Consider the following 11,589-nt stretch of genomic DNA (forward strand, 5'->3'; position numbering starts at 1 on the left):
GGGGGCGATTGTAAGGGAAAAACAAACAAAAGAGCAAAGGAACGAACAAACAGCTACTCCATAAAATTTTATTCTTAAGAAACAAAGAATCAAATAACAACAACAAACCAATAAGACAAGAGATAGATACACAAAAAGGGCAACACTTTTCCCATGTTGTCGTGGGTGGGTGATGAGGAAGGGTCTTGCGTAAGGGGCAGGTGTCGTGTGGACAGAAGTACCATCAGTAATCAAGACGGTGTTCGGAAAGAGACGGAAGCGTCGTGATTAATACGAACTTTGTGTGACTTTTACGGAAAGGTTGCGAGTAAGACAAATGTAGTGCTAATACAGAAGACGGGAGGAGGAGTGAAGGTCAAAACGGAGTTTTTTTTTACTTTTTTAAATTTATTTCATAATCTTTATCATTTATTTACATTTCAAAGTGACCTAATATAATGAACAGTTCATCAATTGAACAAATTATAGCAAAGGCATCTATCCCAAAGGTCGAAGTTGAAAACTGAATAAACCACACAACCTCATATCAGGTATCTCCTACCTAATGAAAGAAACCCGAGCCTCGTCTAACGACGCATATATTGGTGGATATAAATGAAAGCAACGTCCTACGGTAAGAACTTGGTTCTTAGATGGCAAAAGGTCATTCAGAAACTAAAAAGATCGCTTCATGTCTAGGAGAGCGGCAGGTATGAAAATAGTCTACATTGACAAAAAGGTGGTTTCAGTAAAAGAAGGGAAAATGACGAAAATGACAATTTGCGCATAAAAGATTAACAAATATTTTAGAGATTTTCGTTGAGTAATTTCACATTACTCACTTACACTACGAAGTCAAGACAACATTTAAAGTTAAAAGAATGGAAAAGGGTGGTTAGAGGTTCTCATCTAAATTCCTGTATGCTTCTCACTGAATATGGCGAGTGCATCTGCCGCGGACTGATAAACTTAAAAGTGTCGTGTAATTTTTTAAATTAATTTCATCACTGCTATTATCTAGACTAGTGGTAATCACATTACCGTAAACCGTTTAAACAGTGGCCTTGCCACACAATATCATTTTCGTGTCTCTTCAATATGGAGTAAAGAAGTTGGGAGAGACATCCCTCCGTCGTTCATACTGCCGCTACAACGGAGAGAGCTCTGGTTAAGAAAATGCCTGCACTCCAAACTACTATATTTCTACTGAAGTCGATACTATATCATTCATTACTTTCTCTCTGGAATATTAAATCCTTCCATATTTATTGTTCCTAAACAATAACACCAAAATTGAGTTGATCAGGTTATATTAACTTTGTAGTTCTGCAACTCTGTGAGCTGCCTCGTTCCTGAGTAGATCATCGTGCCCAGTCTCTTCTGTTTCCTCGTCACACGTAACCAGCGGAGTGTACTCGCAATCATCGGCAGCCTGGTCACAATGGCACAGGCGTTTTATGGCGGCTCGATATAGATCGTGCACTTCAACGACAAAGAAAAAGAAATACGAGGTCAGACAAAGATTTACTGCAATATCATAATTTAAGGCACAAACCAGCAATAATTAATGAATATTTTTATGTCAATCGGCTCAACAGAAACGTGGTAAAACAGCGTGCTACTTCTCTCATGAGCCAAAAAGGGAAAGTCTAAATCTCTTATATTGAAGTACAGTGGAACCCTGCCTAACGGTCACCTCGTTAACACGGTAACCTTTTTATTATGGCCACTTTTTTCACGTCCCGGCAAAACGCCCATACATTTTCTTATTTGAAAACACCGTTAATGTGGCCTCCCCGTTAACACGGCCAACGGCCACATTTTAAAATCTTAACCTGTATATTCCTTTATAATTTTAGACCGTTAATACGGTTACTCGAACCAGTTATGTTCATCTTTCCATTGTTAATATTTCATACACTGATTCAAGTTTCAATTTTCCTAAAAATTATATCCACATTCCGGATGCTTATTAAGAACAGTTGTTTAGAAGTGCAGATGTGTTAGTCACTTCATAAAGGTTCAAGTACGTTGAGTTGGAGATCAGTGATTATACGTGCTTACCTGATTGGTTAATTTGAGCCCTGGCGGTCATGCGCAAAATCAGGAAAACAAAAAGGGCGAAAATGCAAACCAAGAAGCCGATCACAAGGAACGAGAGAGGTCCTTCTCGTGCGAAAGCCTGGTAGGGAAAATAACCATAATCAGTAGCTTAATCAATCAGCACTGATTGCTATGCAACATGGTGGGAATTGGCGGATGCGCATTTCTTTTCTTGATCTGCTGAAGTATTCCGTTATTTCAGTCAAGAAAATCTATCAAGACTGTGCTAACTGGAGACAAAATATCGTAGAGAATAAGTTAGGCTATATCACCTTTCCAACAAGTAGTGGGAACACCATCTCTCCTGTGGCAGAACTAACAATCAGGATACTTGTAATGGAACCTAAAATACAACGGAATAATATAAGCATTTCGACGAGATCCATCGATAAATCGGGTTTTTTATACGTCATGTAGATGTCCTTGAACTACTCTCTTGTTTTTGTGCGACGTTTTTGTTAGTCCTTGGGAGTTTACTTGCTTCGTAAACTGCAAATCATCTTTTTTAAATAAAGAACATCCTAACCAGTATAGAGGTGGCCATGCAAAAATGCCAACTCAGAAGTTGATCATTGCTTTGTTCTGGGACGTTTGATTATTATTTTCCTCAAACTAGTAGATAGTTCCTCACGTAGAGCTTCCGAATTTCGTTTAGTACAACTTATCGGCATAAAAAACATCCTGATTAGCCGAAGAGGGGCTTTAAAATTCCATTGTATGAAAAGACGGCTTAAGATTTGCCGATATTAGTTTACCTGTTACGTCAATGTAGTGTTCTGCCAGGGATAGCGTGGAGGGAAACACAGAACTCATGAAAAGACCAAACGCACCGCTACCAATCCATAACGCCAGGGAGAATTGGTGTAGATATAATATGAAGGAGATTGCTGTGAAGCATCCAAACTGCAAAGGAGAAAATGTATGCACTTGAGAATTTCATACTATCTCTCTTTGTGCCTACTTAGCCTTGATATGTAAGCTGTCCACTTGTATTGATCTAACTACCTCACTATGACTCTGAAATAAAGCCGAAATATTGTAACAATCTCTTCTTGCATTGTAATAAACTAAAACTTGGTTTTCAATAATGTTAACAGTCCTCGTGCGCGTCTTGTTTATGTTATATTCAAAGTTGTCAGATGGTGCTTTTTTTTGTGAATTTTTGTCCACAGCAAAATTACTTTGACTTGAGATCCACCCAAAACTAACACAGCAAAGCGCGTTGATTAAGTTGTTGATTAACTTTGCAATTCAGTTTCACTTTTTGAGACTCCTTTTGTTGCTTTAGTCAAGACATTAAATTTTAATTGTGCATGTGTATGGGGTTTGGCTCAGTAGTTCAAATATAGGATCAAAGGAGCGTGTACCACAAAGAAGCAATGCATAACTCTTATCACTTGGTTGGTTTTGGACGGGAAACAAACAGTAATGGACAGAAAACGTACGTCATATCTGTAAGGGATGTGGACCTAAGGCACACATTGGTGGCAAAACAAATGGAATCTTTGACGGACTTGGCTCATTATGGCGGGAAAATAATACAACCTGATCTGACTTACCAGATTTACGAAAAGCATTTTGTCGGGTACCAGGAATACAGAAACAAGAATGGAGATAAACCTTCCAACAGCGAACGAACACTGCAAATTACAAAAGAGAAATGATAAGAGCAACATCTGTAACTGAATATAGAGAAAATGAAGAGGATTAACACAAAATTAAAGTCCACAAGTCCGCGTTTTTCGTCTTACAAATTGCTAAGTTATACGACTTTTGCTTAGGGCACCACCCTGTGGGAGAAGTTGCTGGAGTAATCGTAAGTGTTCGAAGTAATCTTTAATTGGTCAATAACAATCGGAGACACTTCAGCTGCTTTTACGAAGACTAGCTTAGGGCACCACGTTGACGAAGAAGTCGATGGAGTACTCGTAAGTGCTCGAGATACACTTTAAGGTTACAGTATACCTTCGGGTCGGCAATTTTCTTCAAATTTGGATTTTTGGGTCAAAATAGTGGTCGAAGAATAATCTCTAATTTCTGAAAAAAATTTTTGAAAAAGGCTAAATATTGGCGGAGAAATGGCGGTTTTACGTTTTCACCGGAAGTAAAAGTTTACCTCTTGATTGACAGCCCTATAGCGCGTATGCAATCAACCGAGACGATTTTCGCGGGAATTACCTATATGGATGTCACGAATTGACTACTCAGTTGATCAGCATTGTTGTTCTGACTACCCAGCATCTTTGGTATTAGGCGTGTCTCTATTAAGTTATAAGTAAACATAGACCACGTTTAAACCATGGACCAGTTCGAAAAAGCGAAAACAGCGAAGAACGAATGAAAATGCATCAATGAGTGAAGAAGCGAAAGTTCGCCACGCGGATGAAGCTATAGTTATCTTATAAGGCGGGCAAATATTCGTGGTAAGAGAAAAGAAAGGTTCTGTAAAAATTTTGGAACTTGACAGCAATAACAGGGATGCTGACAGAGACTCTTCTGATGAGTCCGATATCGACGAATCGTCGGACTCATTGAGACCATTTGAAATATTATCCACGCACAGTTGCCCACACACAGTTGCTCTCCGCGCTTTCTTTTGTTTGTTTCCTTCGCTCAGCCACTCTAGCGTTCGTATCCTTTTTAGTCTTCTCCATTTTGCCAGACCAGCTTCAAGAAAAACTGAGCTACAGAAAAATTATCTCTCTGCCTTCGGTTCCTTGAGCGCATTGCGAAACACAAGAGTTTTTTAGGGATTCGCGCGTAAATTTCACCAGGAGGTTAACGGTAGTAAACTTTCCCTGCACTGATTGGCTTAGTTATCTGAGAACCCAGTTGAAGGCGTTTGTGGGCGGAGTTTGTTTGCGAAGCAGAAAATTTTTCTTAGCGCTGTTTTCTCGAATAAATTTTTTCACTTGAAGCAGACACTTTAAAGAGTTATAACTCAAAGGGAATTTGTTCAATTGCTCTTAAATTTGGACAGTGGCTAGTTTAACATATAAGCTACAAAAGCATATCTGGGAATTGTTAATTTCGAAATACTTTTTCTTCGAGAGCGATTTTTGTACGATCACTCCACATTTTTTTAATCTTATTTCGAAAATGTTCTGTAACTTTTTACTGCAATTGAATATGCCAAAACGCAGACACGTTTTTTAAGCGCTTTGGGCCTTGAAAGCGAGGAAAAAATTAAATTGGCGAAAAACGAAATTCGCTTTGACTTGTAGCTTTCGAAAGGTGATTCGGGCGCTCGCATTTAGTGGTCGTGAAAACTTCGACAATTCATTTTCTTTCAAAATTCTTGGTATAGTTTGATAGCCAGCCCCATAAGTTTTAATTTGATATAGGGGTTTAGGTATCTACAGCTTAAACTGCACGCGCTACATCGCTTGCGCGCGAGACACCCCTGAAAGTATACTGTAACCTTAATTGGTCGATAAGAATCGGAGACAGTTCGGTTGCTTTTACAAAGATTTGCAAAAAGAAACGGTTGTTGTTCTGAGTACTTGATAAACGTTTGTTCACTTACCCAGAATAAGGAATTAACATACGCAGCATGACTGGGAGATAAATGAATGTCACTTTTGACTGCATATGTGTACAGATATCCACCATATGCGCCCTGAAACAGACAGAAACAAACCAGAATCTTATTCCGAAGAACACGTTAAATTAGAACAGGTTATTACATGTAGAGGTTACTAACACATAAATGTTGCAGACAAGTCCATTTCACCTGGTTCTGTTGCACCCCACCCTTATATCACACTTCAAATTACGCACCCGTAGCGGCGTAAATTGAAAGTGTAGGAATCAGTGTTTCACTGCGCGCGGCAATATCTTGAATATACCTTTTTCGCATTGAAGCATGGAAGCACTACAGCGTGCTACTCCCAGTATGACTAACAAAGAGAGAGAAAAGTTCCCTCGCCAGTTGAAACGAGCTGTTCACATTACCTGCAATCCGTCAAACAGGAACAACAACAGGCCTGCTAGAAGAGTTACCAGCGGTATTTTGGCGGGAAGACTGCAGAACGATAGCCTGATTGAAGAATGGTCAGCGGCAGGCTTGAAAACTTGGGGCAGATCTGGAAAAAAGTTATGGTTGCAGTTGCGAAAATGTACTTTTCGTAAGATCAACAAATGTGGACAGAAAACACCAGTAGAGTATAGACCTCCCGCCTCTTATTTCACTGAACAATGTCGACGTCCACACGCACGCTGTCTACGTAATGCAATATTAATTCAAGCAAAATTAAACTATTGTTGAGCTTAGCGATAGGTTCCTTACCCTCCTTTTCTGTTTCATCTGCATTCCCAGCAGGCAAAGCGGCAAGAGTGACCACTCTTCCGGCGAAAATCTCGGGTGACCAGCGCCTGAGATATCGCTGTCTGTAGATAAGGTAAAATAAGCCTGACTGTACGGGCACCTGAAGAGAAAGTCAAAGTTTTCTCATTGGAATGTAAATTTCCTATAGACCAACGCCCTGACGAAAACACTAACGTTAGAAATCGTTACTTGCCGTGGGTTTAAAATAATGACTCGGCAACAAGCACACAAACCGAAATTAGAAGACAGATACAAACTGAAGAAAAGCTGTCAGTCAGAAAGTACACTAAACATAACACTAGTGTGGTAATGATATTTACTGCTATACATGAACGTATTCACAAGCAGTGGGTAAACAAACACTTGTTCACAGATATAGGCAGACATAGAAACTGGCCTGATGTGCAATCGTGTAAGCGAGCCCTGGACATTTCTTGAACTCTTTAATTTTCCGCTGTTCTCAAGTTATTTATGTAATTACACCATGCACCGTACTTAACACTATTTTGACCTACTTTTGACCTTTCTATTTGCACCATGCATTGCACTTTACATTATTTTGACCTAAAATCGCACCTCGCAGTATTTCTTTTAACTTTTAACATTGGAATGATGGTAGTAACTTTGTAAAGTATTCTATACGTAGATGCAGCGCTATTGGCCGCGGTAGGCATACCGTACAAGGCACTTGATAATAATGGCGCGAAACAGACAACCCCAAGCAGTAGACAGACATACTGACAGAAAAACAGGCATTCTGACCTGTAGTAGAGCTATAAGCCAGTAGGCATACTGTACAAAAGACTTCGTGTGGTAATGGCGGGACACCTGTGACATAGTTTCATTTAATGCCGTCATGTTTACTTGCATGCCATCAATATTGTATTCCATAAGTCCTTCCAGTGTCGAGTTTTCAAGTGTCCAACCAAAGATATTGGTTTGGAAATGTCCGTCTGTACACGCACTGCGAAGAAACGGCTCTGCTATAACAGGGCTCACCAGGGCACCCAGGCCATAGAAGAAGTGTAGGGACTGGCGAGGAGAGAAGTAAGAAAACAAGCAACGAATCAACAAGTTAAAGACAAAGAGCCAAAGATGATTTTTCACATCTTAAAATGACCGCTGGACCGGTTAAACGTTTTGATTGCTAGATCATCGTGCATAATACAAGTGAGAACGTACCTGCAGTCTTGGTGCAACCTGTATATAAACAAAAGATATAGATAAGTAATTGAAAGGATAAAAAGTAGAGGAAGTCTCGATCAAGAATGAGTAGACACTCAGACTCGTACCCAGTCACTATTTACGTGTTTTTGGGGAGAGAAGATTGAATACTAGGGTACCCTTGCCATCATACCTCGCACGCCTTAATCCACCCTAATCCAATCTTCTTCCTCCCAAAAACACGTAAATAGAGCCTGGGTACGAGTTTGATAGACACTATGGTATTGAATAAAACGGAAAACAACATTTGCTTGTTCAGGTGCATGCGGCGCAGTGTCATTTTGGGGAAAAAAATCGATTTTGTTTTAATGACATATTGGTTATGTTGGTGTCTATTTGTTGAAAGGAGAAAATGGACGTCGACCACCTGTTTTTATAAGTGCTATATATCTACCAACCTTTTTGCCGTGTATCTTGATTAGAACGCTATTTGCTACAGTGTCAATCACTCCCATGTGGACTCCCAATAGGGCGAAAAACGCCAGCATTATCCCAAACACGTGACATACAGGGATTACAGCTAGGTAGATGGCCACAGATGTCACGCAATATAGCAAGATAATGTTGCAGTCGTACCTGAAATATATAGGTAAGCAAATTCAAGTTTTACTTCAGGGGTTGGTATCTCATATTGTTGTTTAGCAATTGAGCAGGTGTCTTCTCTCCGTCTTTTTTATAGGGGATGTTTGCACCCGGCTAATTTCGTGCCCATATCTCTACAGGCTAATTGCATCACTGTTCTTTTATTGGTTTACTTGTTTTCGTTCCTTTGAATTATTATTTTTTTTGTGTGACTTATACCGATTACAAGCTTTGTTTCGAGTTGTTATTTTAAAATTAATTTTATTATTATTATTGGCCAGGTAATGTGACATTTTTCAGGTTCAAAGAACAATAGAATACTGCACCGATCTTACTGTTCAGGTGAATGACGTTTTATGCCCGGGGGGAGCGGGGGGGGGGGGAGGAAGGGACTCTCATCATGTAAAACGGTCGGTGACGCTCGTCGCAGAATGTGAATTAAAGCCCTGAAGGAGACCAATCTGTGACTCGAGCTTTATTTAAACCCCTAAAGATACTACTTTAAAACGGACATGACGGTGTTTTTTATTTCTTCGAGTGTAACCAAAAGAATATGATCATAATCTCTTTGTGTAATCCGAAAAATATTTGTGTTTCGTCATGATTTACACCCTTAAGCGAGACGATGAGCATCCTCGACCTTTTCACATGGGATACCCTTCCCCGGCTTGTTTTCCTTCTGTTGATTTTTTCTGCGCTTTATGCCAATTACAAGTTTTGTTTCCAGTTATTGGTCAGATAATTTGGCATCTGGCAGTCTCTGGAATGGAATACTGCACTGATCTTACTGCGGGTCAGGTGACTGACATATACTGTTACGTTAACTATACACTGCGCGGGGACATTTTGTGTTTACCAAGTCATTCAAAATCGTTAACTTGGAAAAGACTTACAGTGACATGACACAAACTAAATGAATTTTCCGGTTTTTCATGATGAGTTAATCTCTAGCGCCTTATCTTTCTTTAGATAAGTAACGCTCTAGAGACAACTATTCATTGGCTTGTAAAAGAAATTCAATAGCTGGTGAGATAAAACTGGCTTAATTCGAAAAAATTTCATGATATGAGCATCTATACCTATATATAACGTGATAATTTAACGCGAGAGAAATAATTACGATATTTACTTTTGCCTCCATGATGAAAAGGTTTGTTTCGTTTTTCGACTAAACTGGAGTAGACAAATAAAAAAATGTTATGTTAAACAGAAGAACGATCTCAATACGAAGCTGTGTTTCTATTTAGCAGTTAAAATATCATTAATATTTAACGATACGCCAATCAAATCTCAAAAAACAACGAATACACATACACTTACTGATATCAATTTTGCACGCAAGGCATTAACTAAATCAAAACGCATAGTCTTCTAAAGGGAAACTCTTTTTTTAGCGTATCTAAGCTGGACGTAATGTTCTTTCCTTTATTAACAATAGTTGCAGCGTTGCTGCAGTGTTGACAGTCGTATGCTAGATGCAGCAGACGCAACAGTTCTTTGAACATTACCCGGAGCTGGTGTTTGGTGTTTTTTCTATCCATATAAACTAAAGAAAAGCGGAAAATCGCACAGAATATAACTCTAAACAGCGAAAAACTTACACATTCTACATTTCATATTTGCTATCATCTCTCCATGCTTTTGGCAAAACTCACTGTCTCATTCGGTAAAAGAAAATAATGCGACATGTTGATAAAATAAAACTACTTAAGAAATAATCAAAGATTACTCAAGACATTGATAATATCAAACATCTTAGCCATAGTGAAAAAAGGTCGTAATCTGGTATGAGCTTTATCCATTTTGATAGTTTGGTCGAATTTCACGTTGTCTCCATATTCTGAAGACGCAACAATCCTCATGCTCTGTACATGTGTTGACGAGTTCGTTTGCTTTCTTTTGTTTTAAGGTGGATTATAGACCGAAAAATCATTTTATTATTTGAACATAACTATTCAGTGTTCCGGTTTTACTAAACTCACGTGTCACTAGTGAAAGAATCTTTGATCGTTCCGAAGCAATTTTGTCAGTAAAAGTGCAGATCTGCGCGCTTTATTACATTCAGTACCTGTGAGACTTTAAGGATTTAATTGCTCAATACTTCTTAATCCGATATGTTGAAGAGGAAATTGTACAGTTGCGCTCAAGATTTTATCAAATTCCGCTTTCGCTCGCAAAGCAAAATAAAAAAGAAGTTACAAAACGTTTAAACCTTTGGTTATTTTGCCACCTTTAAATTGAGACCCCGAAACTATTACGGTTTAAGCACTATAGCTTACGTTAGAGAAAATATATCAAACTTCTTACCTGTCTGCCAAATAACCTCCTAAACTTGAACCAAAGAGCGCGCTTAAAGCCTGGGAGAAAAACACCCAGCTCATAACATTCAACGGCCGATTGGTAACACAGCCTAGTTCGAGTAATGTTGGTCCGATGACTGCGGCGGCCATTCCAAAAGTCCAGAAGGATCCACAGTAACATATTGTCGCCTTGACACTCTTAAGGAATTCTTCTTCGTTTCTGTAATCTTTCAATCTTGAGGTTGAAGAGTTGTCTCCCGCGCGGGAGCCTTTCTCGCGTTTGATCGTCGTTTCAAAAATACTTGGCACATCTCCTTTAAAAAAATTATCCAACATTTTTCGGAGCAAGTCGATAGGAATGTATAGTTTACTCCTGCTGCAAGAACCTGCGGATAAAACTTCAAGCGAATGCCTTCATTTTGATCTCAAAACGGACTGCATTTCTAAAAAATCACTTCTCTCCATTTTGTCTTGGGCTACGTTGCGCGAAACTGAAATTTATGCGCGTGACGTCACCATTGGGAGCGAAACAAATTCGTTCAAGAAAAACCAAAGCTTGCGACCAAAAATTTTTCAGTTCGCCGCCGGCAAACTTGTTATTTGCTACCCGTTGTTCACTGATGAATATTCACTCTTGAGGACAAATCATTGTTTATTTTCCATCATTCTTGCTATTATAATAACTTTATTGTTCATCTCCATTTGACTAGCCTTAGATTTTTGTTTCGAAATTATTGTTCGCGACAAGATTCACGCATCAAAAATTCATGATGCAATGTTTTATTTATTTGTTAGGCTGAAGGTGTTTCTGTGCCTTCTAAATATTGCTCTATGTAGTTTGAAATATTTTGCATATAAAAAAAGAAAATATCGAAAAAAAGAAGCTGTCAGTTATTACAGAATGAGGCAGGCATGAAAATAATATTGTTGCAGGGTTAAGCATTGTCTAATGGTTTAGAACTTCTACTTTATGATCTAAAATGAATCTCTTATTTTCCCCTAGCATATTTGCTATTTAAGTTTCGCTTTCAACGTGGAAACTTTTCTAAGGTTTAAATCGTTTTTCATATGTAG

General features: G+C 38.8%; 1 protein-coding gene across 1 annotated transcript; it reads right to left on the bottom strand.

The window, feature by feature from the left end:
• LOC145503057 (solute carrier family 60 member 1-like) lies at positions 1-11,181 on the bottom strand. The gene is made up of 12 exons (XM_081482480.1): positions 10,523-11,181; positions 8,032-8,209; positions 7,592-7,609; positions 7,172-7,441; positions 6,371-6,509; positions 6,037-6,167; positions 5,609-5,701; positions 3,642-3,722; positions 2,838-2,985; positions 2,355-2,425; positions 2,044-2,161; positions 1-1,461 (listed from the first exon to the last, which is right to left on the bottom strand). The coding sequence occupies exons 1-12, from the start codon at positions 10,849-10,851 to the stop codon at positions 1,292-1,294; spliced, it is 1,746 nt and encodes a 581-aa protein (XP_081338606.1). The 5' UTR covers positions 10,852-11,181; the 3' UTR covers positions 1-1,291.
• Positions 11,182-11,589: the final 408 nt, after the last annotated feature.

Source organism: Orbicella franksi, chromosome 11 (genome assembly GCF_964199315.1).
Source record: "Orbicella franksi chromosome 11, jaOrbFran1.1, whole genome shotgun sequence".
Taxonomy (NCBI): domain Eukaryota; kingdom Metazoa; phylum Cnidaria; class Anthozoa; order Scleractinia; family Merulinidae; genus Orbicella; species Orbicella franksi.